Below are 27,863 nucleotides of genomic sequence, written 5' to 3'. Positions count from 1 at the left end.
TGCATTAGGCAAACTACACCATTTGAAGTTTATTATCCTTAATGACTACCAAATACAGAGGGCGTTCAAAATACACCAGGAAAGAGTTATTTACAGTCATTAAGAATTCAGGTGTTGTTTTGAAGGAGGCAAGCTAGCCAGTTTAAAAATCAAAGAAGGACAACTTGCTTCCATATTTGGATGTCTGCAACTCGCCTTCAGTTGGTGGGTTTGGTTGTGGTCTTTGCCTAGAATGATAGGGATTCTCAGGCAGTGGCCGGTCAGTCTTCACTTTGGTGACCTGGAAGAAAAAGAATCACATTGAAATGTGTGGTGAGCAGCAAACAGCCTGGAAAGTGTGACAAACAGGAAGCTTTGCAAAAGGAAGCCAGTCCATCCAAATGGTGCTTAGTGCACACAAACCTATATCAAGGAATCCGAGTATAGAAAGGTGCCTTATTATGTACCAGAAATGGCAAAGCTGGTGCCCAGATGCTGGACTGTTATTTATTTAACTCTATAGTCACTTAGTACAAAAGTCTCTAAGTGACTTTTAAAAGCTTAAGAGCCTATAACGCCCCCAATAAGTAATGTTTCAGTAAAATCACTGCAGTAACCCAGCAGAAAAAAAAGTCAACAAACTAGAAAAACAAGCTATCAGCCTTGTTGTCAAATGTCTGGGAGAAGAGGTAAGTCTTACCCTGGCACAGATGGGAGCCAAAACAGAAAAGACCCTCTGCCATGCTGTCATCCTCCAAAGTTTCTCTGAAGGGGCACCCAAAGGAGGGCCTCAAATAAAAACCAAAAGGTCTGGGAGAGAGGTGACCTGAAAAATATTGGGGTCCCGAGCCGTGTGTGAGGTTAAAACCAACACTTTGATTTGGGCCTAGGCTGAGCTGTGTCAGAATTGGTGTTCCAAAATCAGCTCATCTTGAGCCTGGCAGCTGCACTCTACTGAAGTTTCTGAACAGCTTTCAAAGGCAGCTTCACAGAAATTGCACCACAATGACCCAATCCTGAGTCTACCAAAGTAGACTACTTCAGCCAGATTACTGCAGCCCAGACAGCGTCATGGTTAGGCCACCAGCCTAAGCTGGTGGAAGGCAACTTGCACCACTGAGGCCACCTGTGCCCCAAGTAACAGCAGTACAGTGGTGCCTCGCAAGACGAAAAACTCGCTAGACGAAAGGGTTTTTGGTTTTTTGAGTTGCTTTGCAAGACGATTTTCCCTATGGGCTTGCTTCGCAAGACGGAAACGTCTTGCAAGTTTGTTTCCTTTTTCTTAAAACCATTAATACAGTTGCGACTTGACTTCGAGGAGCAACTCATAGCACGCGGTGTGGTAGCCTTTTTTGAGGTTTTTTGAAGACTTTGGTGATTTTTGAAGCTTTTCCAAAACTTTTCCGACACCGTGCTTCGCAAGACGAAAAAAACCGCAAGACGAAAAAACTCGCGGAACGAATTAATTTCGTCTTGCGAGACACCACTGTAGATAAAGGAAGAAGCCTGAACCATGGGCCAGGATTGAAGCTGAGAGCCTTTTGTATGCAAAGCATATATCCTACTGCTAAGCTGGAGTCCTTCGACTCCATGGCACACACACCCCTCCATGTCCTTCAGTGATTTTCCCCAACAGGAATTAGAAAGTGGTTATTCTAAGGCTCACTCTGACCTGCAGGGAACACACATGGGTGCTCCAACACATCAGATTATGGTTTAAAATAAACCATGGTTTAATGTGGGCAAGCTCCTTCCCCTCTCCTGACTGTGCTACACAGGACAGCAAACCAGCCCTAAACAAGAGAGTATGGTTTGTTGTTATGTGCAAATTCAGGTTCCTGCAGACTTGCAGTGTGGAGGTAAACAAGCTACAAGCGGGAAGCCAAAAACAGACTTTGGTTTCTGCTTTTGGTTTGGAGACAAACTATGAGCCTGTATGAACGTGGGTTTGCACATGAGGGCAAGCTAGACTCCAGTTTCCTTCATCCCTGTATGGCACAGTCAGAAACAGGAGATAAGAAAAGCACTTCTCTGCATTAAACCACAGCTTATTTTAAACAATGGCATTGAACACTGCTTGTGAACTGGGGTCAGAGACACAATTTGAAACCCAGAAACCAGCTACCTTGAGAGCCAAATTTTCCATCTTGGCTGAGCCAAAAACAATCTGAAGATGACTAAAGAGAGCCCCCCAGTGTGGATGCTCATCACAATTCTCTACAAGGCAAAACTGCTGAAAAGGCTGGAATTTCTAGATACCGGCCTCAATGCTTGGGGAGCTAGCCCTGAGGAAAGACTGGCCAAGTTTGCAAATTCCTCCTGGGCCGAAGTGCAGGATCAGGTGACAACACTACCATTCAGATGAGAGGCAAAATGAAAAACGCCTTGCAAGGAGTGATTAGGTTAACACCCAGTGCACGTAAGAAAGAGCCAGCAAACACATTCAGTTACCTTTGACAGCTGTCCCAGATCAGGTCTCACCCAGCCCAACTTATCCAGGACGCAGTCATCAAAGACCTGCTGCTGCTTGCGGCACTTGCGAAGTTCTAGCAGGTTATTATAGTCAATGCAAGTCCAGTATTGGGTGAATGGCTCTGCACAATGCAGCTTAAGCTGCCTAGAAACACAAAGATGCTGCATTAATGTTTCCTGAAGTGAAAATGTAGGCAGAGTGATTCTTAAAAGGCACCTTTTTATTTTGCTCACACATGGGTTTGAAGACCACAGCAAGCTATGTGTTCTCTCTGGTTACAGCTGGAGTACCACAAAACTAAGTCATAGTGAAAACAGAAGAACTCTGGCCTGTAATGCCAACTCAGACTGCAAATATTTTCTACATTCGTGCTCCCATCCCCATACCATGCAAAATCCCTTTGGCAAATAACACAAATACGTTTGTCAATCCAAAACTGAGAACAACAACAGGGTAGCATCCGATCAAAAAAAGTAAACAGTGTTAGTATTATTGCCTTTCAGTTTTTCTACAAAACTGAAGGAAGCATAGTGGATTCATAAAACTGTATTTCAAGTTCTTACAGCATCTGATACACGACATTTTGGCAATTTAAAATCCAAGTCAGATGTGACCTATCACTGACAGGAACTTTTCAAAATTAGGAAGTTGTTCCCATCATGGAGGGGAAAGGAGCTGCAGGGCACGAATGAGTCATCAATTAAAGACAATAATGGGTAACCATTTGAACTCACTATAGAATTAGAGGGAAGTTAAAACAGAAGATATCTGAGAAGAAACGTGTGTGTGTGCGTGTTTTAAAGAACACAGCAGTTGTCACAGGCACGATAATTGCCCTAGCAGATTGTAAAAGAAATCTGGATTCAGATCCCTTGCCTTGGATGAACCTGTGTGTCTTTCAGGGTCACTTCAGAGATATGATTTTCCTACAGAGTTAATCTTGGAGCTGGAGAAGCAAGTAGGTTATGAAAAAAGAATAGTTAAAACAGCATCATGTCACTTGCTTATTTTGACATAAGCAAAATTACTTACTCATTTACCGGTTACATTTATACCCTGCCTTTCCCTTAAAAAAACCTGTAGGTACCTAACAGCAACAACATTCACAAGATAATTTAACCAATGTCTAATAAGACATGAGCAAAATTTGCTGTAGGGGAAGAGATTCAGTTTTCTTTTGCAATATGAACCTGCAAAGCCTTTGGGAGGCGGGATCTCAAATACTAAAAATGTATTTCTGGCCAAAGGAAGAAGGCAAAATTACTAGAAGGGCATGGGAGTAGTTTTATTTATTTGAAGGATTTTCTTTAGCCCTGCCCTTCAGGCAAAAATAAGCCCCCAAAGATCAGTAATAATAGATGGGCCTTTGGTACGACTCACCAAGACTCTTCAAATGGCATACCTGAAGAAGTCCAATGCACACTTGTTCACTTCCTTGCCTTCGTTTAAACATTTCCGTGGGTCCTTCTCTTCCCAGCGGCAAAGCATGAACTCCTTGTTGGGCTTGTCACACTGTGAGCCATAATGATGAGCTGCTGCTTTCAGTACGGCTGAGGTTACATTTACCTGAGGAGCAAGCCAGGGAGTTAGCAACAGGCTGAGGGTGTGTGTCTGGGAATGCATAGGACTCTTACAAGCTCCACGAGAGCCAATTGAATGAAGAATAGCCAAACTGCAGGCATGCATTCTCCTTCTCATATATGTAAAATGGGAGTAAGGTCCTGCACTCACAAGAATGCCAAGGGGCAGCACACAATGAAACTTGTGTACTATACACAAACATTACAACACAATATATTTCATTTATTTAACAGAATTTGTATACCACTTAACTGTAAATAAAACCTCAACATGGTTTGCAAAGAATATGAAATATGGATTGAAGTTGTCCATAAAAGTTGAGCGCAAAACAGGTTTTTTAAAAGCAAGACATAAATAAAAACAACCAGTTAAATATATTAAATATGTATGTTGCAAACTAAGATTAGATATTAAATTACATATCAGCTTTACATCTCTGGGTACGCTTGCCTAAACAAAGAAATTTCAGCAGGTGTAGAAGAGAGCACAGTGAAAGTTCTAGCTTAGTCAAGGCACAGGGAGTTCCAGAGTGTAGGAGCTACCACAAGATAATTAATTAAAAAACAGATTTTTCAAATGATATATAGAAGTAATAACAGGAAATGTTTTATGTAGGATGACACTAATTATTAAGACAATGAGAATCTTTTAATCTTTTTACTTCAAATGATTCCAATACTGGGCGAAGCAGGTTGTCTCAAGATATGGCAAAGAGAAATTTCCAAATTCCTGTGGGAAGGGAAGAAACCTAGGATTAAACACCTGATCTTAATAGACATAAAAGAGAGAGGAGGCTTTTCTCTACCCGACCTAAAACTTTACTGCGAGGCAGCCTGTTTCACCTGGCTAAAAGATTGGTGCACGTTGCAGGATCCGGACCTCCTGGACCTGGAAGGTTTTGACAACCGTTGGGGATGGCACGCCTACCTGATATATGGAAAAGCAAAAATTCATAAAAATTTTACCAACCATATAATAACAAAGTCACTCTTTGCTGTATGGGAAAAATATAAAGACCTGATGGAGCCTAAAGTCCTGTGGTGGACTTCTCCAATAGAAGCCATAGCAGTAAAACGGAAAAATACTCAGGAAAGCTGGCCAACATATAAAACACTTCTAAAAAATGAAGATAACCAAATAAAATTTAAAAACTTTGAGGAAATAAGAGAACACATCTCAGACTGGTTCCAATACCATCAGTTATTTGAAAGATTTAAATCTGACAAACAAAAGGGGTTCTCAACAGAAATTTCCCGATTCAAATCTGATCTTGTAAATTCTAAAAGAAAAACTCTTTCCAAAACTTATCGACTCCTCCTCGACTGGACAGTCAAGGAGGAGGTGGTAACAGTGGCAATGGTGAGGTGGTCCCAGGATTTTGGCCATTCAATAACCATGGCCCAATGGGAAAATTTACGGAAGATCAATTGGAAATTCACAAATTGTTACACGATTAGAGAGAACTTTCAAAAAATGCAACATCGATGGTATCTAACACCATGGAAGCTTTCAAAAATGTATAAACATGTGTCAAGTAATTGTTGGAGATGTGGAGACTCAGGAGCATTCTACCATATGTGGTGGATATGTAGGAAAACACATACTGGCAGAGTATCCATGTAGAAATGCAAAAAATGCTAAAGATGTCTTTCAATAAAAAACCAGAGGCCTACCTCCTGGGAATAACAGATTTGGATATTCCACAAAAGAGGAAGGGTATCTTTTTATATGCGATGGCGGCAGCAAGAGTTTTGATCGCAGCAAAATGGAAGGGTAATGAAATCCCCTCTATACAAGATTGGATCCAAAAGCTGACAGAATATGCCAAATTAGATGGTTTATCAGAAAAAATAAAGAATAAATCAAAACAGGAATTTGTTTCAAAATGGGAGGTTTTCAAAGAATATCTGAAAAATAAATATAGTAGTTTAAATTCTGTTGCAGCATTTGAGGAACTTCAGTAATAGTTGCAAGGTAGATATATATGAAATTAGATTTATTAAGAATAAGTTTAATTATGATAAAAGTGTGTATTGGCAATGAGTAATATGAATTTGAAATATGGAATAGATGGGAGGTTGGGTCTTTAGTGTTAAGACCAATAGATGTTTTAATGTTTGCTAAGAAAATTATGTGTCTATAGTTATTCTTGTGTGAAATTTGGTATTTGTGTTTTTTTTCTTTTTTCTTGTTGTATCAATAAAAAACTTTATTAAAACAAAAAAATAAAAAAGAGAATCTGAACGTTCACTTTTAAACATTTTGTGAGAACAAGGGTTAGTATGAATGTGGTAGGAGGGAAAAGATACACATATATGTGTAATATCAAGGTATTTAATGAGTGGAGTGTATTATCCCCCCAGGGGCTTATGATAAGCAATACAATACTCTTAATAAATCATACCCCTCTCTACACAAATGTTTTGCACAAAATTGTACATCTTATTGGTTATCAATGACATCAGCGGCCAAAGTAGCGGGAGGAGAGAAGATTGTCAATCAAGAATATGTAATTTGAATTAAAAAACAAAAGCCAGTTGACAGCAAGGTAGGAGTTTTCATACAATATAACCCTTCACAGATAAGAATCTATATTCTGCCATAGAAATCTACGAGACCCTTTGTTGTCCCTCTGAAAATTATTATTGCATTTTTATACAGTAAACTTGCAGTTGACACAGGAGTTAAATCCAGGGATTTTTGCGCCTAAAGCCAAAATTGTGTATAGTCAAAGCACACTAGGCTGAATGGTGGGTGGGGTTGCCAAAGTCTTTTTTCCTGGATTCCCACCCCTTTTATTTTGTTTTTATCACTTTTTTGACAATCATTGCAGGCGTTGAACTAGATGGCCTTTGGGTTCCTTCCAACTCGTAAGATTCTATGATTCAGTGAAGCACATAAAGCTGAATGTGCTCAAGTTAAATGTAAATTGTGGGCTCGCTGTACCTTTTCCTCTGAGGAGCTCAAGGTGGTCCCCCCCCCCCATTATATCCTCACAACAACCCTGTAAGGTAGGTCGGGTTGGGAGATGGCTGCTGGCCCCAAAGGTCACCCAGTGAACTTCACGGCTCAGTGCGGATTTGAACCACACACACTCCGCCATGAGGCTTGGGGCTAGTCCTTGGGAGAGCCAGCATGGGACAGCGGTTCGTGTCAGAGTAGGACCTGGGAGAGGACCAGAGTTCGAATCCCTGCTCTGCCATGACGCTCACTGGGTGACCTTGAGGGTCAGAGGCTGCCACTCAGCCTGGCCTACCCCACAGGGTGGTTGCTGTGGCCAGAAAGCTGTCTGCGGACAAACGCCGGCTCCCTCGGCCTGGAAAGTGAGATGAGCGCTGCGCCCCACAGTCGCCTTTGGCTGGACTTAACCGTCCAGGGGATCCTTTACCGTTTACGTTACCTGTGGGGATCAAAGAAGGAGCAGGAGAGAACCACGTACACCAACCTTCAGGGGGAAAAGCGGGGTACAAATGCCATAAATAAATAAATAAATAAATAAATGGCAACACCTGCTGCAAAGGGTTTGAATTCCTGTTGCCGTCCTCCTTGAGGGCTTTTATTTAGAAGAGATATTTACTTAGCTTTCATCTATTTTATTTAGAATGGGTGGAATGGGCAAAACCTGGCCCAAAGGGGGGGCCACGAGTCACTTTGGGGTTGGTGTATGTGTACGTTTGTGAAATGACTTTTCTCTGACATTTTGGGTCTTAAATGGGGGGGGGAGGGAGAGGAAGCCCTTTAACAGCGAGGGGAGGGGAAAGAGGGGAGAGTCGACCCTGCCTGCAAATTGGGGGGAGGGGGCTACCTCACAGGGTTGCTGTTGTGGTGTAGCCTTATTGCAATGCAACGCAATTCACTGCATTGGGCTTGAAAGACGCCTTCTTTTGCTGCCGGCTAGCTGAGGAAAGCCAAAATTTATTCGCCTTTCAGTGGATGGACCCAGAGACCGGGGCTAAAACACAGTACACGTGGACACGACTCCCACAAGGGTTTTAAAATTCGCCCGCACTTTTCGGGGTGGCTTTAGCCACGGACCTAGCTAGCTTCCCCACCTCCCCCGACCGCGTTCTTCTTCAGTATGTAGATGGCCTTCTAACTGCATGCAAAGATGAAGACACGTGTCTGCAAGAGACCAAAGATCTCCTGAATCACCTGGCAGCAGCTGGCTTACCGGGTGTCTAAGGCCAAAGCCCAAATCTGCCAGCCAATTGTCAAGTACCTTGAATTTGACATGTCCCACCAGCAGCGTAATTTAATAATTGGGGGGGGGGGGGGTTATGGAGAATACCGCGTATGACTCCTCATGGAGCAAAAAGGGCGAGACAGAAACGTAACGAACAGATGCGGGGGTGGGGGACTGAGGGGGGGGAGGGGAAACTGAGGTGGGGGTCCCCCTCATACATTTGTGAGGGGTGGGATAAATACCACCTCTTCCCCTGCCCCCCCCGCGCCATTTCTCACGCTCACCTCATCCACTTCTAGCTCCTCCAGCGCGGGCACCTCCAACGTGGGCATAGCTGCGAGCGAGCTGGCGCGGCGTATCCCGACCAGGTCTCTCCCCTTGGACTCTCCTTCGCCACCGGTCCTCACGAACCAGGCCAGACGCCAAGGCAGAAACTGCGCATGCGCTTCCTCGCCGGCCGAGGGCACGTTATATCTGAGATACGCGCATGCGCCTAGCACCCGCCACCTCCTTCCCGTTACCGCCACTCTTCTCCGTCTGTGTATGAATGCGAATAGGAGGAGGATTTGGGCATGCGCATTTAGCCTTCCCGCCTCAGAGGAGGGACCCAGAGGGCGTGGCTAAAAAAGAGCTCCTTCTCGCGGAGGGTTGAGCCGCTTGCCGCTCTTCTCGCTCCTCACCCCGCCCGCCTGCCCGGCGGCTCGTTGCTGTGGCAACCGCAGTTTGCCCGGGCCTGCGCTCCAACAGCCGGGCCGGGCCTACCTGAGCGCGGGTGGCCGGGCATGGAGTACACCGGCAGCTACTACCGAGGGGAGCGCGTCAACGGCAGGTCGGGAGGGAGGCAGGGCGGGCGAGGAAGCGGGGCGCAAGGTGGGGAGCCTTTTCCCCACCCCCACTCGAGAAATGACTCCCGTGCTGGGGGGGAAACACTACGTGTGAAGGGTTTTTTCGCGTGTCCATGCTAAAAAAAGTACTATATGCGAACGGTTTTTCCTGTGTGTTAAAAAAAACAACAACTACATTTGAACGGTTTCCCCACTTGTGTTTGTTTTAAAAACAAGTGAACGGGTTTTTCCCTGTGTCCGTGTTAAAAACAACATGTGAGCGGACCACCCCCCCCATGACCGTGTTAAAAAAAACTGTCTGAACGGGTTCCCGTGTCTCTTAAGCAAAATACCTTACGTGAATGAGCCCCCCTCCTGTGCTAATCAAAATTTTACATACATGTAAACGGTTTCATCCTGTTTTTAAAATGCCATGTGTGAACGATATCCAGTATTAGTCATTCTCAGAGCAGACCCATTGATATCCATGCATTTCCATAGATAACTTTTCTGAGTATGACTAATACTAGTTTCACTCAAAAAATGGCAATTCTTTTAACGACATCAGTGGGTCTACTCTGAGTATGACTGAGTTAGATATCACCCAATATTATTTATACTTCTTTGACAGTTGGTTTCATCTGCTCAGACTTCTTGCTGCTGCTTCTTTTATTTTTTATTTACTGTTTTATGATTATCTCCCCCACACTTTTTTTTTAAAAAGCTGAAAAACACTCTGGATGTTTTGATAGAAAAGTGGTGCAGAATGAACAATCTTATTACCACCACCCCCTTAGGTGTGCATGTTGGGACTCCTAATCTAAACAGGCTGAACCCTTTGTTGGTTGTGTTAAATTGTATTCTCCCTGTGGACTTTTCTGCAGGTTGGAGGGCAAGGGCTCTTACACCCTCCCAACAGAAACGAAGTATGTAGGTGAAATGAAAGATGGGATGTTTCACGGCAAAGGTGTTTTGCACTTCCCTGGAGGAAGCAAATATGAAGGGACTTGGGAAAATGGAATATCTATAGAGGTATACAGCACATGCATGTACATCTGAAGCACTCTTCCCTATCGTGGTGCCCCTCAGCCTCAGTCACCACCAGAGGAGCCAACTCCTAGCGGCCAAGGTCCCTTCGCCTCCCCCCCCCCCAAAAAAAAATATTGGAGGCCTCCCCCAAATTGATGGGCATTTCCATTCAAACGGTATGCATGTGCCACATCATGTGATCAGTTATGTGGGACAGGGCTTACCTGCCCCCCCCATATTTTATTCAATTTGGACCCCTGGCCACCACAGCGGGGGTTGATGGGTGCTGCAGGTCAAAACAACTTCATTGGTTCCTCAGACTGGGGAAGGCAACCCTGCCTTTCAACTGGGATCCGTTTCAGAGGCCATACTGCAGCTGCTCCTCTCTTCAGAGGCTTGGCCAGCTAGGCCAGCATCCATTTGCTGGTTTGTTTTAATTTGCTGTTTTATTATGTTATTTCAAGCTCCCATTTCGATTATTTTTTATTGCCTTCCCCTCACCCTAAGGCCCAGGGGTAGGCACTAAAATAAACATTAAAAGCAATTTAAAACAACTTCTAATCAATCTGATCTGATCCGGGAGGTATACTCTAACATTCCTAGGTACCTGTATCAGCACCCCATTACCCTTGAGAGCAAAACAGAGTCTCCATGTTCTCTGGTGTGTTCATAGACCATCCGCTGTTTGTGGGCTTCCCAGTGGCATCTGGTTGATCACAGTGGGGAAGCAACATGCTCTGTTCTTTATCCAACAGAGCTGTCCTTAACCCCAAACTTTCCATTGCAGGGGAAATATACTTTTGCAGATGGACTGGAGTATGAAGACAACAAATGGCATTATTGTGATGGCTATGACAGAAGGTTTTATACAGAAATCTGCAGAGGCCTGAAGCCAGCAGGTACTGCCTTGTTTAAGCTTTTTGATGTAACAGACCAACTGCATTAATTGAGAGGGACTACTTTCTAAGAAGAAGCAGCCTCAATAGGTGGGCCCTGGGCCACTTCAGGCCCACCCCCCAACCTGCTGGGGTTGGCAGCAGCTAACCAAATAAATAGCTGCTGCTTCCTTCCTCTTCGTTGCTATTTGCTCCCATACCTGGTTCCACTGCCCACCTTGGCTGCTGTCACCTACTGCTGTGTTTTCATTGGCTATTGTGCCCTGATCCCACAGATCTGATGCCTAGGTGGGATGCAGAGGGCTTTTCTTCAGTATTAAAATGAATGCATAGCTTTGCTCAAAAGGCATGTACATGGGAGTCCCTTGAAGCTTTGGATCAAGATGATATCATATCCCCCAATATAAGTGATTATTTATTGGCTATTCTCCTTAAAGACCTGGATACTTTAAGTGACTTCTTCATATGCTGATATCAGCCTGTTTTCAATTTTAAGGCATTTCCCAGCTTACAAACCTGGATCCTCCTCGGGTCATCCCAGCAGGCTGCTATGACTGTGGTGACGGCTTCTATAACCCAAAAACCAGAGTGGTTGTTGATTACCACCTCCGGTTTCTGAGGAATGCAGGTATGGCTTTGTCAATCAGATCAGCAATACAATATTTGTGTGCTTACTATGTACTTCTAATGGTCTAGTTATTGAATCCTAAACCTTCACCATCAGATGCAATTTCAGTTACAAGGATTCAGGACTTGCAACAAAGATGTCAGCTATGGAAATGGGGGAGGGGGTGACCTTGGGAGCATGCAATATATAATTTGGGGTTCAATTATTTCTTTCTTAGAAATTTAGAGGAAATTGCAAAATAGAATTCTGCTATTTTATGATCAGATCATGTGTCCAGGAATATCAGACTCAGTAGAAGGCAAGGCTGGCCCAAAACATTTTGGCACCTGATGCAAACCCCCCACCAGGGAAGAAGGGGTGAGTGAGGATCTGCATCAGGAACAAGGCGATCAACCTTATCTGGCAGTTGAGATGGGAATCACAGGCTGTTGCAGGGCAGAAAGGGGCCTGCTCAGAATCACGCTTGGCAGGTGCAAAGTCCAGGAGACCCCAGAGGGCAGCTCCCACCATTTCTTCCCTCGGGGTGGGAGGAGACCAACAGCGCCTCCTGTTCACTGGGCTGCTGCAGAGGCAGCATTGAAGACGGGTGTGCTGCTAAGGAGGTAGCAGATCCGGCCTGCAAGGAGTGTGTGGTAGCAGGTGATGTGTTCCTTGAAGGCCAGATCTGCCGCACCTATGGGTCCTGACACCCAAGGCAGTTGCCCCACCTTGCCTCGTGGGTGAGCTGGCCCTGGTGGAAGGCTCATACAAGAACAAACTGAATTTGAGAAACTAATAATGAAATATAAAAGGCATATAAAAGCAAAAAAAAATAAAAATCAGTTAAATTTGATATAGAGTAAAGAGCAGGTAAAGGAACATAAGGTTTGTTGGACGTTTGAGCACATGGGTTTTAAGACAGCCGGCTCTACATCTCTTCTTGTTAGACCAATGTGTCTTAGGTTGCACTCTACTTTACAGCTTCCTGCTGCTCCTCACACTTCTTTCTTGAACTTCAAGATAAGAGGTCAGGCTGGAACTACAAAGGCATGGTGGCCATGTCTTCCTGTAGTCTAGTTGGTTAGGGAAGGGGAGGGAATTAGAAGTAAAAAATTATTGAAATTTTAGGATATGAAATTCCCCATCATCCTGTTCTGCTTTTATTAAATTATGTAAGAGTCAGGAAGGCCACAACAGAAGGAATTTGTTTTATATATGTTAACAGCATATACAGTAATTTATGCAAAGAAGTGAAGACAATCATCTATACCCCCAGTAACTGATTGGCATGAAAAAGTCTGGGAATATGCTCTTATGGCAAAATTGGCTTGTTATTTAAGGAGTAAGCAAGCACAAATACAATATTTATTTATGAAGAAACAGATAAGCTTCATTCAGTATTGCCAGTCTAGAGGATGCATCCCTAATACATTATTTTGTAAATCTCTTTGGGTTACCACTTATAAAGAAAACAACTAATAAGAGCAATACATTAATAAATAATAAGTAATGTATGTTATAGTTTTTCAATCTCCTGTTCAATGTTATGGTTGAGTTTGAATTAATAATTTGGAGAGTGAGTAAAGGATTGTTTTTCTGATAAGGCTGAGGAGAAGAATACTGTTAAATTTTCCAGATAAGGCATAATGGTACAGGGTAAAAAAAAAAAAGTTGTATGCAGTGTTAATATATTTAGGATTTCCTGCTATCTTTCAATTCCTTTTGAATTAGGGAACAAAACCAAGGTCTACAGTTTTAAAACACCCACACCCTTACACCCCCATAGTTTAACCATTCTGACATTTTGTCAAGCTGTAGTTTGCCACAAACCAGGAAACACTCACGGCAGGATTTTATTTTTTAACTTTTGCATCTTGCCCCCCACCAGTTGCTTAAAGGTAAAGGTAAAGGGACCCCTGATAATTAAGTCCAGTCGCGAATGACTCTGGGGTTGCGGCACTCATCTCGCTTTACAGGCTGAGGGAGCTGGCGTTTGTCCGCTTCCGCAGACAGTTTTTCTGGGTCATGTGGCCAGCATGACTAAGCTGCTTCTGGCACAATGGAACACCAAAACCAGAGCAGCGCACGTAAATGCCGTTTACCTTCCTGCTGGAGCGGTACCTATTTATCTACTTGCACTTTGCCGTGCTTTCGAACTGCTAGGTTGGCAGGAGACCAGTTGCTTAGGAAACCATATAAGGGGTCCCCATTATTTTCTCAACAGCCTCCCAGACGCTAGGCTTGTCTTAAAGGGTTTCCCTCAATTAGCTTCATGGCTAAGCAAAGGTTTGAGCCTGGGTCTCTACTCACTACACCACACGGCTGTTAGTGTAAGGTTACCAGATGTCCCCGTTTCCTGGGGGCAGTCCCTGGATTTACAAATCAGTCCCCATACAAAATCCTGTCATTCCTATTGAGGTTGAAAAGTGTCCCCGGATTCATTGAAAAAATCTGGTAACCTTAACTTAGTGGCCTTTGTAGTGGGTGAGGCAGGGAGCAGGGAATAAGTGTGGAGTTTGTGGCGTAATCTCTACTTCCAGCTGCTAAGCACGAGCAGATCTAAATGGCTCCTGGTGGCACTAGCCCAAAATACTGGAATGCGGTGGCTCTGCTGATGCATATGATAAGCACACGCTTTCCAAAAACACAGGAACCTAGACAGATCAACCCAGGCGGGAACGCCTAGGAATTCCTTTTTTTTTTAAATCTCCGCTTTGAACTCTCCTTTGTTACACTTTATTACTATAAACTTACAACAGTATCAGCCCCGATTAAATGGCCCATTGTATATGTCCCGTTTTGCAAAGCAATTGTCTGCCGAGTGTCCAGGAGGGCCCCCAGGCTCTTTTTGCTTTGAGGACATGGGTGTGAAGATGGGATGCAGCTCAGGAGTCCATCCCTTCCTTTAAGGGCACCAACACAATTGAAAGAGCCAGGGCTTGCCTGACATCAGAGGAACTCCAGTAGCCCCAAGAGAAGTCGTTCAAGGCTCAAGGCCACAGAGGTGACAAAATAGGCGGGTAAATAGCCAGGCTGTGTGCGAAAGAAGCCAAGGAAGTGGTCGGGAGCGAGAGGGAACAGATCCAGGACTGCTTCTTTACAGGAAAGGCAGGAAAACCCCGTCAGGCTGCTGGCCAGGTCTTGGAAGCATCAAAAGCAGATGGCAGGAAACATTCAGAAACCTTTGGCAAAACCCTGGTGGGCTTGCTTAAATTATGCCGTTTTCCTAAAGAGCTGGGCTCGAGATCAGATCAGCTTTTTCTTAGCCTCATGCTTTCTTCCTCTTTCCTCTGCCAACTTGAGATCACAAACGTTGGGATAGGAGACCCTTCAAAGGTGAGAAGTGAGATTCTAAAGAGGGGGAAACAAGTCCTGAATGGGTCTTCACTGCTGCTCAGTACCATCATATATAGGTAGATAGATGGGTTTCATTATTTGCTATATTTTTGTTCTGCTTTTCAATCCATTGCTGTCTCCCAAAGCAGGTCACATCACTAAAACAAAGGCAGGGAGAAGGGAAAGACAAGCCCTGCCATAAGGCTTACAAACCAGAAAAACAAGGAAAGGCAAATGGAGAGGAGCAGGAAGCAGTTTCCCTATAGCTGCTCCTTTGGCTGATTGGCAAGGCCAGGCTTTGCTCCATTCCTTGATGTTTTTCCTGGGAGGCAGCACGTGCAGCCTCCCAGTGGCCTTAGGTCCCTTTGCAAATGGCAGAAGCCAGAGTGTGATAAATACTTTGAGGTCACAGAATGTTCACAAATATTCTAACAGCTGGGGAAGAACGTTCAGTATTTTGACTGCTGACCAAGCAATGCAGCTCAGCTCCTACGAGAGCCGTAGGAGGTTTGTTAGGTCAGGATGAAAAACAAAGTTGCAGAGGAATTCAGGACAGAAGGATCTGGGTATTGGTGTCAGGAAGGAGGGCAGAGTCAGAAAATTGAGAGGTTGTTGGTAACAGGATGCAGCTAAGTGGCAATGCAGAACATGCTGGGATAGTGGCTGAGGAAGCCTTGTACTTGAGAAACGGGAGCCTGTGAAGGTGATACGTGGAAGAATCAGAGGCTGAGGTAAAGAGGCTTTTTGGATTGAAGAGTGTATGAGAATCTCAGAGCCTACATACCTGAAAGGCTGAAAGAAGAATGGGAAGCTGCCTCGTACACGGTCAGACCACCAGTCCATCTGTTGCTAACTGACTAGAAGCTGATTTCCAAGGTGCCCAGGAGGTCCCATTCCCAGCCGTACCCGAAGAGTAGCTGGGGGGCTGAACCGGGGACCTTCTCCAGGCAAAGCTCTGCAGCTTAAATATGACCCTTCTTGTAAAAAGAGCACCTGCTGTTGCAATGGCTCCAACCAAGGTCATGTGTGAATGTCCTTCCATCATGCTACTTTCTCTCACCCTCCCATGTTGGTCCAGTTTGCACGTAACCGCAAACCGTACACCACAGGCCTTTCAGTCCCATGCACGGGCAGCACGAAGGCTGAGCCCCTGTTCCTGCCTTGCCTGCGCTGGCACATGCCTCCCCTCCCTCCGGCGGCTCCTGAGAGCACACCTGTGCCTTTAGAAAGCAGAGCGTGCGCGAAGTGGCCCTTGAAACACAGGACAATTTAGTCATTTATATGCCAGTTGCCTTTTTTCTTCATTGCTGTTCCAAATTCAGAGGAGGTCCGACTCCTGCAAATGTGAACTCCTTTGACAGCTCTCCAGGAATGAAAAAAAGGAATGCATTAAAAAACAAAAAAATAAATATAGTTATTTAGACACTTTGCAAATGAAATACACTGGGTTTTTGATCAATCACCTCAAGTTCTTCACTGCTTATTTTTATTTGATTTTTTTTTTAAAAAAACATGCTATACTATAACTCTTACTTGCTTTTGTATATATAATCATTGTGAATTACAAGCCGTGTGAAAGATTTTAGCTCTGGGGCATTTGCCAGATGGTTGATTTTGCTTTTTTTTTTCACATGACAAAAGACATAATGTTTGTGGCAGGCCCTGAGAAATTGTTGGTAATCAGTGTATTCTTCAAAGGAACGGGCGCCAGACCTGTTTGCAAGAATGTTCAGCTTTTGCAGAAATTAATTGTGAGCACTTTTAGTCTCTGCTCCTGAGCATGGAACAAAACCAAATTGTGCCAATTGTTTTGCTGGTTTTCCATCACATAGCTACGTGAGCAGAGGAGAGGTAGATGGGACGTGGGTTGTTCTTGTTTTTAACATGCTATAGTTTGCTGCCCATTTATTGATCATTTTTCTGCTTGGGCTGGGAATGTCAAAAATATTGCCATACAGTTCAATGCATAAACCTAATGCTTGGAAGCGCCGCTTGGTGGTTTTGGGATGTGGGCAGCTGCTTTATTGCCCATTGCTGTGACTGGCAGTGGCTCTCTAGAGCCTCAGGCAGATAAAGGTCTCTCCCATTTCTTACTGCTGATCCTGTATTTATTTATTATTAGATTTATATCCCACCCTTTCTCCAAAGACTTCAAGGTGGCATAAACACCACACTCTTCTAAGTACCCTCCCTATTTTATCCCCACAATGACCCTGTGAGGTAGCTTAGGCTGAGAGTGTGTGCCTGGCCAAGTGGGAATTCGAACCCTCGTCTTCCAGGCCCTAGTCCAGCACTCTAACCATTGTGTTGCACTGGCTTTCATTGGAGATGCTGGAGATTGAACCTGGGACTACAGGTTTTGGACTACAGCTCCCAGCAGGCCCAGCCAGGTTGGGCATCTTGGACTACAAGTTTAAAGTCCAAAGCAGCTGAGGGGCACCAGTTTGGTGAAAGGTGCTGCTGAACACCCTGCATCCTGGGCCATACTGCCCAGTCACTACATGAGAGATTAATGGCTGACCTTATAGCAATGACAAGAGCTTCAGACCTTCCACACAGAACTCCCTGCTCCAACTGCCAGCATTTCTCCAAGGCTCAGCAGGGGTAACTTGAAACCCTTTAACCAGAAATGGAACCTTTTTTGTAATTTTTCTAAATGCAGAGCATTTTATATAAGAAACAAAGCAATATTTAAGATCACAGCCCATATCTAAGCATGCTGATGAATCATCTCCTGAGTTTTAAAAAATGACCATGGAGTTGTACCATATAAATATATGAATGCAAAAAATCTATCTACTCCTAGGATTTAAAGAAAGTTTCATTAGTAGGAAGAACTCCCTTTACTTTGTCTTGGCCCGTTGTCAGAGCTCACTGCTGAAGCAACAGTTCTCTCTAAGCTCCCGCCTTCCTGAACTGGGGGAACAGAAACCCCGTATTTGATCTCCTCTTGTCTTGCCTTAAAATACATCTTTGGGAGCTGTCTCTTAGCAACAGCCAGCAAGGGAAGGCTAGTCTCCATTGTGGGCTGAGCACCACTCCATTGCCCCAGAGGACCTTAGTGCTGCTAGTAGGCACAGACTGAAGGACAAGCTCAGTGATGAGGGCAGGCAATGCCACCTGAATAATCCTGGCACCAGCATATCAGTTCCTGATATCAGACTTAACAGTGATTTTTATTGTTAGAACCTTTTGTGAGGCACTTCTAAGAGATTCCTGGGGATAGAAAGTCAGATACAAGTATTCTAAATAAATAACAGCACCTGTAACAGCACCTCTCCTGGCCATCTTTTCTACTCATCTCCTATGGCAATGTTGCTGAACTGACTCCCAACACATGTGGCCACTGAATATGCATTCAGGAGCTGATAGAAATTGTAATTCAGCAACATCTGGAAGGCCAGAGGCTCCCCATCCCTGCCCTCTGGGCTCATCTTCCTGGCAATACATATATTTGAGCCATTTTCAAAGCAGGCCTCCCTGGGGAGATGTGAAGGGGAGGAATTTAAGCATCTCCCCACCACACTTACATTGTGTATCATGGAGGTGATAGCCACCCACCATTTCCCAAAAAAATCCATAGAGATCTCTTCGAAGCAGGCACCTTCTAGGTTAAGGGGTTCCACAGAGGATGCTTTGTCTGAGAGCCCCCAAAATTCTGGTGCTGGTTTTATGTTTTAAATCACATGAGTGGGGACCTGTGGACTCCCAACCTGTTGTTGGACTCTCATCCACCCCAGTCAAGATGGCCAGTGCTCAGAATTCCACCCATTCTCTGGAACACCCATGTGCTGTTCATGAAGCAGAAACAGTGGCAAGCTTTACACACCTCCTGAAGACACATCTGTTTAAACAAGCATTCCCGGGCCTATAAAATTCATCACATTGTTCTGTTCTATTATTTATCAGTATTTAACTCAATGTTTTATTGATAGCTTCTCTGGTTTAATGATGTATTCCTTTGTACCTTTGGCTTTAAATGTTGTACATACATTCTTCTTTTAATTATCTTTCTGCGTTTCATGTAAACTGCTTGGGGAGTTTGCATATTAAGTAGTTTGTAAATGATGATGATAATGTTGACGAAGATACTGGGTAACAGGGCTGGGAACAACCTCAGCCTGACACCGTGGGGAGCGGCTGCCAATCACAGTTGACCAAGAGTCTGTCCTGGGCAAGATGGCAAGATCTGAATTCTCCCAGTTTCCGGACCTTAAAACAATTGCTGCTATGAAACCTGCAAAGGTTTAAGTTCCAATCCTCGGCTTGCCAAGAATAACAGGGAGTGTTTGGGTTTTAGCTCTCCCAGTGCAGATGCTGAGAAGATTGTGATGCATGCTGCTTTACAGCTTGTGGGCAACTGCGCCGTGTAACATTAACAAGTGTAAAAAATGTCATCCAGGCTGGGAATTTCCTTTTAATGGGCAATTTGGAATTGTATGAGTTAAATGGAAATGAGAGAGTAAAGCATTATAGGGTGAAGGTTAATTGAGTATTTTAAAGTTTCCGCTTGTCAGCCAAGTTGCAGTGGAGTATAGTGGGTGGGGGGGTTCCATGAGTAGGCATGGCCCTGGGCTGGAGAAGTGTCTTCATGCTTCTCCAGTGTGAAGAAGTTTCACAGGACATTTCCCAAAATCACTATTTAAAAATGCACTATTTTGATTTTGCTTTTAAATGCTTTCTGGGACAGGGAAGTTCCTGGATTTTTAAAGGTTCGTACAGATCGCATTTACCCCATTTCTCTTATAAAAGCAAGCCGCAGATGGGGCCCCACCATTTCTTAATAGTGCAAGGACCTATTTGGGTAGCTTAGGGAAGAGGTAGAGTTCTGCAGACGTCTTAATTAAGAAAAAACCCAAGTAGTGTTAAGGGGGAGGGGACATGATTGAGGTTTGTAAATTAATACGTGGAGCAGAGAAATGTATATTTTCCATCCTTCCCCCTATAACAGTATAGCTTAGGAAGTCACTCAGTTGAATTGATTGCCATTCAGTTCAGGAGAGACAGCCACAACAAAAGAACTTCTTCATAAAGTGCATCATTAACTTACAAACTTTACAGCCACAAGGTGTGGTAATGACCCCAAGCTTAAATGGTTTTGAAAGGGAATTTGACAGACTCATGGAGGTCTGACCACAGAATTTGGAAATGATGGCTAGATAAAACCCCCAGTTTCAGAGGCAGTGTACCACTCCAAATCAGCTCATAGACTCATAGAACTGGAAGGGAACCTGAGGGTTATCTAGTCCAATCCCCTGCAATGCAGAATCTCAACTAAAGCACCCATGACAGATAGCATCCAATCTCTGCTTAAAAACCTCCAAGGAAAAGAGAGTCCACCCCCTCCTGAGAGAGTCTGTTCCACTGTTGAACAGCTCTTAAACTGTCAAAAGGTCTTCCTGCTGTTTAGTCAGAATCTCCTTTCTTGTAACTTAAATCCATTTGTTTGGGTGTCACGCTCCAGAGTAAGAGAAAACAAACTTGCTCCATCTTACTTGACAACTCTTTAGGTATTTAAAGATGGCTACCTACCCTCAGTCTGCTCTTATTCAGGCTAAACATACCCAACTCCCTCCACCATTCCTCATAAGGCCTGAATTCCTTGATCAACTTGGTCACCCGCCTCTTCACGTGTTCCAGTTTGTCAATATCCTCCTTACATTGTGGTGCCCAGAACTGGACACAGGACTGCAGGTGTGGTCAGACTCTGACCAAGGCAGAATAGAGCAGCTCTATTACTTCCCTTGATCTGGACAATATACAGTACTTCTGTTGATGTAGTCTAGAATAGCGTTAGCTTTCTTCCTTTTTTTTTTTTTTTTTTTTTTTTTTGCTGCTGCATCACATTGTGATCCTTTTCACATGTACTGATGACAAGCCAGCATTTGCCATCTTATATTTGTACAGCTAGTTCTAGATGCCTAAGTGCAGAATGTGGCAGTTGTCCCCGTTGAAATTCATTTTGTTAGCTTGTGCCCAGTTCTCCAGTCCGTTAAAGTCATCTTGAATCCTAATTCTGTCTTCTGCGGCATTAGCTATCCCTCCCAGTACGATGTCACCTGCAAGTCGGATGAGCATCCCCTCAGTTCCTTCATCCAAGTCATTTATAAAGACACTGAGCAACAGCAGGCCCAGGACAGAACCCTGCAGCGCCCGACTTGTCACTTTCTCCCAGGATGACTAGGAACCATTAGTGAGCACTATTTAGAGTCAGTCAGTCAATCATACAATCATATCATAGATTTATATCATATATATTATTCAATCATATACCCTACAACCATAGCATATATAATATCATATCACAGATATTATCCTATAATGCAGTCATATATCATACTGTAAGGTAAAGTTACCCCTGACCGTTAGGTCCAGTCGCGGATGACTCTGGGGTTGCGCGCTCATCTCGCTCTATAGGCCGAGGGAGCCGGTGTTTGTCCACAGACAGCTTCCGGGTCATGTGGCCAGCATGACTAAGCCGCTTCTGGCAAACCAGAGCAACGCCATTTACCTTCCCTCCAGAGCGGCACCTATTTATCTACTTGCACTTTGACGTGCTTTCAAACTGCTAGGTTAGCAGGATATCATTCTGTACTACCATATAACAGAATATCATACAATCATATCATATCATACATTCATATCACACAGTCACATAATCATATCATACAAGCGATCATATACAATCATACCATAGCATATCATATGATCGTTCAATCATACATTTTCATTCCTAGCTTGTGAACTTCCTGGAGGATCTGGTTGGTGACTGTGGAAAGCAAGATGCTGGACTAAATGAACCTTTGGTCCTGCCTAGGAGGGCTGTTCTTATGCACGTGAGAACTGATTCAGAGCAAGTGCTCTGCTGCAAAGATCGCCCTAGCATGGGGCCTTCTTTTTATCCCCAAGGTTAGCCTGAGCTCCTCTGGGGGCCAGATGTCCAGGCCCAAGGGTGGAAAAGTACTGCAGGCAGCAAGCGACCAAGGTAAAAATTGAGTTTTGGATTGGCGAGGAAGTTGGAGACTGGTACCATGGTCTGTGGTGTAGGAGAGAGAATATAAGGAGATATGAACCTACCTTATTTCAAGTCAGGCCATTGCTCCATCTGGCTCAGTATTGTCAATGCTGAGTGGCGGCAGCTCTCCAGGGTATTAGGCAGGGGACATTTCTGCCCTACTTGCAAAATTGTGCTTTGACCCCATGGCTTGATTTTGGGAAACAAAACTGACCCAGAGAGAAGCTGGTGCTTTGATGCACCTTCCAGGGATTCTGGGCAGATCTTCACCTGGCCTGCTGACACCTGTCATACTTCCTGGGCTAGTGTAGAACGCCTTGGAACATCCACCATTGCTTTATCTTTTTATTGCTAAGTGTTCCTGGGTGGCCCATTTCTCCTTTCTACAGAGAGCAACTTTCTTTTGTTGCTTCACGCGCTGCAGTCCTTCCCTGCCCCCCACCCATCCCCATCTAAGGGATTTCTACTTCACCATGAACTGGGGCCACCAAAAAGGGGACAATGGAGAAAGAAAGAACTTTTAAAAGATGAAACGAGCAAGCGTGGATTTGATTCTCACCCACAATGTGGAGAGCTGCCTAATTGCGCCGGGGTGATAATTTCCAGTTGATTAAAGAGTATTTGTATTCTTTCTCTCCCCACCCCGACTCCCTACCACCACATTTAAGAAACCCCCCTCAAAAAAAAACCCCAGAATAAATCACATATGAAGGTGAAGATGTGCTTTGGTGTTCGCATTAATATAACCCAACAATTGCCTTTGCAAAAAGAAAAAAAAAGTAATTACAACTTGCTGTCTGGGGAGCACTAATCAAACTCCAGGCTTTAATTCTGCTTTAAATATGGATGAAACACAACTCTCCATGCTCACCCTGGTGTTGTGGGGTTATGGAAGCCACCGGGGATGGCACGAGGGGATCTGCGTGGTTAACAAGCAGCTGCTGCCAAGCCAGATCGGCATCTGTGATTTAAATTGTTAGCTGCACAGTCAGGTAAAGTGTAAAAAGGGTGGTCGAGAGGCTGTTAAGTCCCTGGCCGCCAATTACGAACAATCAAGGAGGAGCCTGAACATTCGCTTAGTACAATAAACCCAGTTTGTCTTGTTTCAGGGGTGACTGCTGAAGAGGCTGCAGCTGCACTGATTCAAATACCCAGCAACTACAGTGATTATCAGGCAGCCTCCTCCTTTTAGGGTGGCAGAAGTAGTATGCTCAGCCCATCTCTTTTAACTCTTTAGTTTCCAACAGGTTTGAGCCTCTTCTCATGCTGCCAGGGCCCTGCAGACCTGTGGTATCATGGTCCCAAGTCATTCAGCACAGATTTGGTCAAGGATTCTCTTCCAAATACATGGGCATTGGAACTTAAAGGTGTATGTGATAATAACTTTATGACAGTGGGAGCTGTTCAACAGTGGAACAGACTCCCCTGGAAGGTCTTGGACTCTCCTTCCTTGGAGGTTTTTAAGCAGAGGTTGGCTGGCCATCTGTCATGGATGGTTTAGTTGAGATTCCTGCCTTGCAAGGGGGTTAGACTAGATGAGCCTCAGGGTCTCTTCCAACTCTACAATTCTGTGATTCTAAGAAGAGACCCCCAAAGGCCCATTTGGTCCAGCATTCTGTTTTGCACAGTGGCTAGTCAGGTGCCTGCAGGAGGACAAAGGCACAAGCCCTACCTCGTTGACTTCCTCAGCTGGTATTCTAACTGGGACTGAACATGGACATTTTTTATAGATCCTCACCACAACTCTTGGATTGAGAGAGGCCAGACTTATCCTACCACAAGAACAGAGGAGCTTGGAAAATGCCTTGTGTTCCATCATTTTGGCTAGTCAAGAACCATTCCCATTCGTGGTGACTGAAACAGCTCCCCAGGCTTTAAATGTGACACATCTTTGCCTTCCAGGTTCTACCAAATCTGAAGCATGTCTCTGGTTTGCGATACCCCACATCTTACAGATAAACACCAGTGCACACAAGCTGTCTGGAAAGCAGTTGAAAGACAAGCTTAACCTCAGTTGTGATTTGCAGCCCTTGGGTGATTGAGTAATCCAGTGTTTCTCAACCTTGGTTCCCCAGCTGTTGCTGGACTGCAGCTCCTATCATCCCTGACCACGAGTCCTGCTAGCTAGGTCTTGAGCAGAGACTTTTTCCACTCAATATCTTCTAACTGGGAGCATCAGGTCTTATGCCTGCAAATAACGCCTTCAAGCATGGAGGCCAGAGCAGGTACCTTACTTGAAAAGAAAGCAATGCTATGTTTCACCCAACTTAATAATTGAGCCATTTTGGAGGAAGCTGTATTATACTGAGTCCAACCATTCATTCATCTTAGCTCTGTATTATCTACAATGACTGGTATAGCATGAGACTCTTAATCTCAGGATCATGGATTCGAGCCCCACATTGGGCTAAAAGTTGCCTGCATTGCAGGAATTGGACTAGATAGCCCTTGTGGTTCCTTCCAACTCCACAATTCTGTGGTTCTATGATCGGCAATGGCTTGCCAGGATTTCGGATGGAGGTCTTTCCCAGTCCTCCCTGGAGATGCCAGGGATTGAACTTGGGGCTTTTGCAGGCAAAGTGGGTGCTTTGTCACTGAGGTTTTGAAGGAGTGTGGTTCAGTGGATTGATTGTTAGCAGCACCCGCAGAAGCCTGGCTTCAGATCCCTGGCTCGGCTGCAAAGCTCACGGGGTGACCTTGAGCCAGTCATTCGCTCCCAGCCTGGCCTTCCTCACTGGGCTGTAGGAGAGAGAAGAAAAGGAGAGGCCTCCATATGCATAGCCCTGAGCCTCCTGGCAGGAAGGGCAGGATGCTGACGTGGCAAATAGTGCCGTAATTTAAGACGATTCGGCTTGCTGTGGTATGGGGTTTACTTAAACAAGGGGGTATGGAGCAAGGGTTTGGATAGGGAAATGTAATCTCCAATGCCAACTTTTAAAGGGTGCATTCTGCTGGGCAATTATGCTGATTGAGCCTGCTAAAATGAATAGGGGCTGCAAGAGAGCACCATTATTTCCATTAATTTCAACCGAACTTGCATTTAATAACTTTTTGCCCCAAAGGTGGTTAGGCTGCAGTGCTACACATGCTTATTTGAAAACAAATCCTGTTGAAATTGATGGAACAGAAAAAAACATTTTGAGCTGAAGCGTTAGCATTGCGTTTGGCTGCAGCTGCACACAAATATGAGAATAAGGTCTGCTTATAACTGGATGAAACAAGGAGTGAGGTCACACATATTGTCTCTAGCATTCTTAGAGGAGGAGGGGAAGAATAAAGCCCTGATTTCAACAAGACCTACGTGCCAGTAGATCTGGGATGGTGGTATAATTTTATGCTAACAGTAGGGCTTTAACCTTTAATGGGTTAAACAGATCAGTCAACTAACACTTTGGTCAGTGGGGTCATCCACACTTCTACTTGACTCAGTATTTGTGTACCATTTAATTCCTGCCCACCCCCCACCCACCCTGGTCCAAGAGCTTTTCTTGTTATTCTGCAACTGTTCCTTGCTAAAATCTGATCTTACCCGCTGAATTGAAGCTTGGTTAAGCAAAATCTCTTTTCAGGTTTTCCGTGCATCTAAGAAGATCTGAATCACCAGGTAAGATCTGATTTTCATAAGGCACAGCTACAAAATGACAAGAAAAGCTCTCGAACTCAGAGGAATTAATCAGTACATAGTACTATCAAAATACGGGCCAAGCAAAAATGTAGATGAGCCCAATTAATCTGTGTGTAACAATCCCAATTGGTGTGTTGAAGACACTAGTTTCTTTTTTGAAACCTTTCCAATTTAAAATTCTTGAATGAAAATAATTAAAATATTCCTTCTGACAATGTGTGGTAGATCTCAATGATTTAATCCAGTCTTTGCCAACCTGGTGTCTTCCAGGTGTTTTGGACTACAACTCTCATCAGCCCCTGCCAACATGCCTGTATAATGCTGGGGCTAATGGGACTTGTAGTCCAAAACATCTGGGGGCACCAGGTTGGTGAAAGCCAATTTAATCAAATTATCTTGCACTTGCTTGAGGATGCCAAACAAAGGCACCTGTGTCAAAATTTTGGCACTCTGCAAAATGATTTAAATTAATGAATTGAGCAGTTTAAAAAGATTATATCAAATCGACAAACCTTGTAAATGTGAGCTATTTTTACATGCCACCCAAAATACTGGTTTTGTTTTTATTGTAACAAGAGTCACAAAGGTTTGGTGATAACCTGAAATTGTTTTCTTCTGTGTTTTTCCTTCCTGTACCTTCAGAAGTTTCAGGGACTGTTGTGGCTCTGATCTGTGCTCATTTTTATTGCTTACCAGCATCTAACATGAACTGTTCCCCCCATATGACAGGAATACAATGAACATCTTTGATTGGAACACCTTTTAAATGCACCTTTGTCCATTTGGCAAAAAGGGGCATCCAATAAGGCAAGGAGGGCAGTCTGAATTGACTCATTATTGATGCTTCTTTTGTTTCTCACCCCCCCATCCCACCCCCTCAGATGATGATGAACATGACTGGATTGTTAGGACCTGTCGGAAAGGTTGGGACGAGATCACTGGTTTCAAGCCAAAGGAGTAAACCTCATTAAGGAAAACAGAGAAACAGACTTCCCGTTGAAGCCTTCTGCTTCCCTGCTCAAGGACTCTGCACCTATAATTTCTCCATTAGGGTAGTTTTTTGTTACCTTTGCTAACCAAATAAGATGTAAACCCCTCACTTCATCAGTGGCATTAAGAGGAAATTGTGCAAATAATCACCCTATATTTACTATAATAAATATATACCTGGTAGGCTTTTTATAGTCTATATTGTGAGCACAAAAGAATTAACTCAAAAGGCTGCCTTGCCGTCTCTCAACACCATATTATATACCAGTTGCACACCCACCCACAAGCTACAGTGGATCTTTCCCCTGCACTTGGATATTAATTGGCTGTTGTAACGGCGAGCTCAGAAGCGACGGTTTTTAATAACTGGTTTGGCAAAGGGGGAGAATGAAACCCATTTGCCACGAGCATCGGTGTTCTCAACAAAGGTGATGGGGCGGGTTGCCTTTGGAATTCTAGGGCTGCAGAAGCATTTCTGAAATAAAAGAAAAATGGAATTGCACCGTTTCCTTTGATGTAAGTGCCAGCACTTCGACTTGCGTTAACTTTATTTATTACACAAATAAGACATTTACAAAGCACAACAGTAAAAGTAGGTAACAAAACAGACATTGGTTTTACAATTTAAAAAGTGCTTTACATCCCCCCCCCAATTTTCCCTCTCTTCTTAAATAAATATTGATCTTGACTGCCTGCTCTTTAGAAGGGTATTTTTAGCCAAGACATGCACAATTGCAACATGCTACAAACAAAACAATCTGCTTCTTTTTCAAGAAAAACTTGGCTGAGTTTCTGCAGCTGGCATCACCTTCCGAGACCTCCCTTTTATCTGGTATCACTGGTGTCCGAAGCCCCTGTTGCCCAGTTTACACCACAGTCCTAGGCACTCCTTGTTCTGGAGTGTGAAGCTAATCAAAGCAAGAAAGAGAGAAAGAAGAAGGGAGGGAGGGAGGGGACATAGCTCTGGCTTCTGAAGAAGCCATGTCAGGTTCAACCTGCATCAGTTATGCAAATCAAGCATAATTTGCCTGATTCATTCTGGTTTTGCCAAGGAGGGGGACGGGGAGGGCTATGCATGAAAGTCTTGCCTTCCTTACTTCCTGGGAAGCATTCCTAATATGTGCCCTGCCTTCTAACGTTCTGCCAGATATCCACATTTCTAGCCTTAAGGGCTAGAAACCTTATATATCATTTTTAAAAAAAACAAAGCTGAGTTCCATGCCCAATACCAAGTTTTGTCTTTGTATGAAGTGCATCCAGCCCCATCTAGGCCACTGTCCGTTGTTGCAGCCTTGCGTTAAAATAGGATCGTTGGCCTATCTAGT

The 27,863-nt window shown here is 44.2% G+C and overlaps 2 protein-coding genes across 5 annotated transcripts; one reads left to right on the top strand and one right to left on the bottom strand.

Annotated features, from left to right (window-relative positions):
- Window positions 1-8,684, bottom strand: NDUFA8 (NADH:ubiquinone oxidoreductase subunit A8). Of its 2 annotated transcripts, XM_080991025.1 has the most exons (4): window positions 8,501-8,684; window positions 3,855-4,018; window positions 2,431-2,596; window positions 1-280 (listed from the first exon to the last, which is right to left on the bottom strand). In XM_080991025.1, the coding sequence occupies exons 1-4, from the start codon at window positions 8,546-8,548 to the stop codon at window positions 143-145; spliced, it is 516 nt and encodes a 171-aa protein (XP_080847151.1). In that variant the 5' UTR covers window positions 8,549-8,684; the 3' UTR covers window positions 1-142. The 2 variants fall into 2 exon arrangements, with proteins under 2 accessions (XP_080847151.1, XP_080847150.1); XM_080991024.1 differs by lacking the exon at window positions 8,501-8,684 and having other exon boundaries at window positions 3,855-4,273.
- On the top strand, window positions 8,624-27,045 carry MORN5 (MORN repeat containing 5). 3 transcript variants are annotated; one of them, XM_080991032.1, is made up of 5 exons: window positions 8,624-8,757; window positions 9,925-10,072; window positions 10,857-10,968; window positions 11,462-11,593; window positions 26,430-27,045. In XM_080991032.1, exons 2-5 carry the CDS (start codon window positions 9,980-9,982, stop codon window positions 26,507-26,509), a joined length of 417 nt encoding a protein of 138 aa, XP_080847158.1. In that variant the 5' UTR covers window positions 8,624-8,757; window positions 9,925-9,979; the 3' UTR covers window positions 26,510-27,045. The 3 variants fall into 3 exon arrangements, with proteins under 3 accessions (XP_080847158.1, XP_080847157.1, XP_080847159.1); XM_080991031.1 differs by lacking the exon at window positions 8,624-8,757 and adding an exon at window positions 8,837-9,045 and having other exon boundaries at window positions 25,493-26,510; XM_080991033.1 differs by lacking the exon at window positions 8,624-8,757 and adding an exon at window positions 8,880-9,045.
- Window positions 27,046-27,863: the final 818 nt, after the last annotated feature.

This window comes from Podarcis pityusensis (genome assembly GCF_964106645.2).
Source record: "Podarcis pityusensis genome assembly, chromosome: Z".
Taxonomy (NCBI): Eukaryota; Metazoa; Chordata; class Lepidosauria; order Squamata; family Lacertidae; genus Podarcis; species Podarcis pityusensis.
Note: the sequence above shows the minus strand (reverse complement) of the source record. Positions and strands in the feature narration are given on the sequence as shown.

Excerpts from the sequence above, each read along its gene's own strand:
- NDUFA8 (XM_080991024.1), bottom strand. The coding sequence starts at position 4,150 with ATGAGAAGGAGAATGCATGCCTGCAGTTTGGCTATTCTTCATTCAATT. Across the intron at positions 2,597-3,854 it reads TGTGCATTGGACTTCTTCAG|GCAGCTTAAGCTGCATTGTG; the intron begins GTATGCCATTTG and ends TTGTGTTTCTAG. Across the intron at positions 281-2,430 it reads ATCTGGGACAGCTGTCAAAG|GTCACCAAAGTGAAGACTGA; the intron begins GTAACTGAATGT and ends TTTTTCTTCCAG.
- MORN5 (XM_080991033.1), top strand. The coding sequence starts at position 8,999 with ATGGAGTACACCGGCAGCTACTACCGAGGGGAGCGCGTCAACGGCAG. Across the intron at positions 9,046-9,924 it reads GGGGAGCGCGTCAACGGCAG|GTTGGAGGGCAAGGGCTCTT; the intron begins GTCGGGAGGGAG and ends ACTTTTCTGCAG. Across the intron at positions 10,969-11,461 it reads CAGAGGCCTGAAGCCAGCAG|GCATTTCCCAGCTTACAAAC; the intron begins GTACTGCCTTGT and ends TTCAATTTTAAG.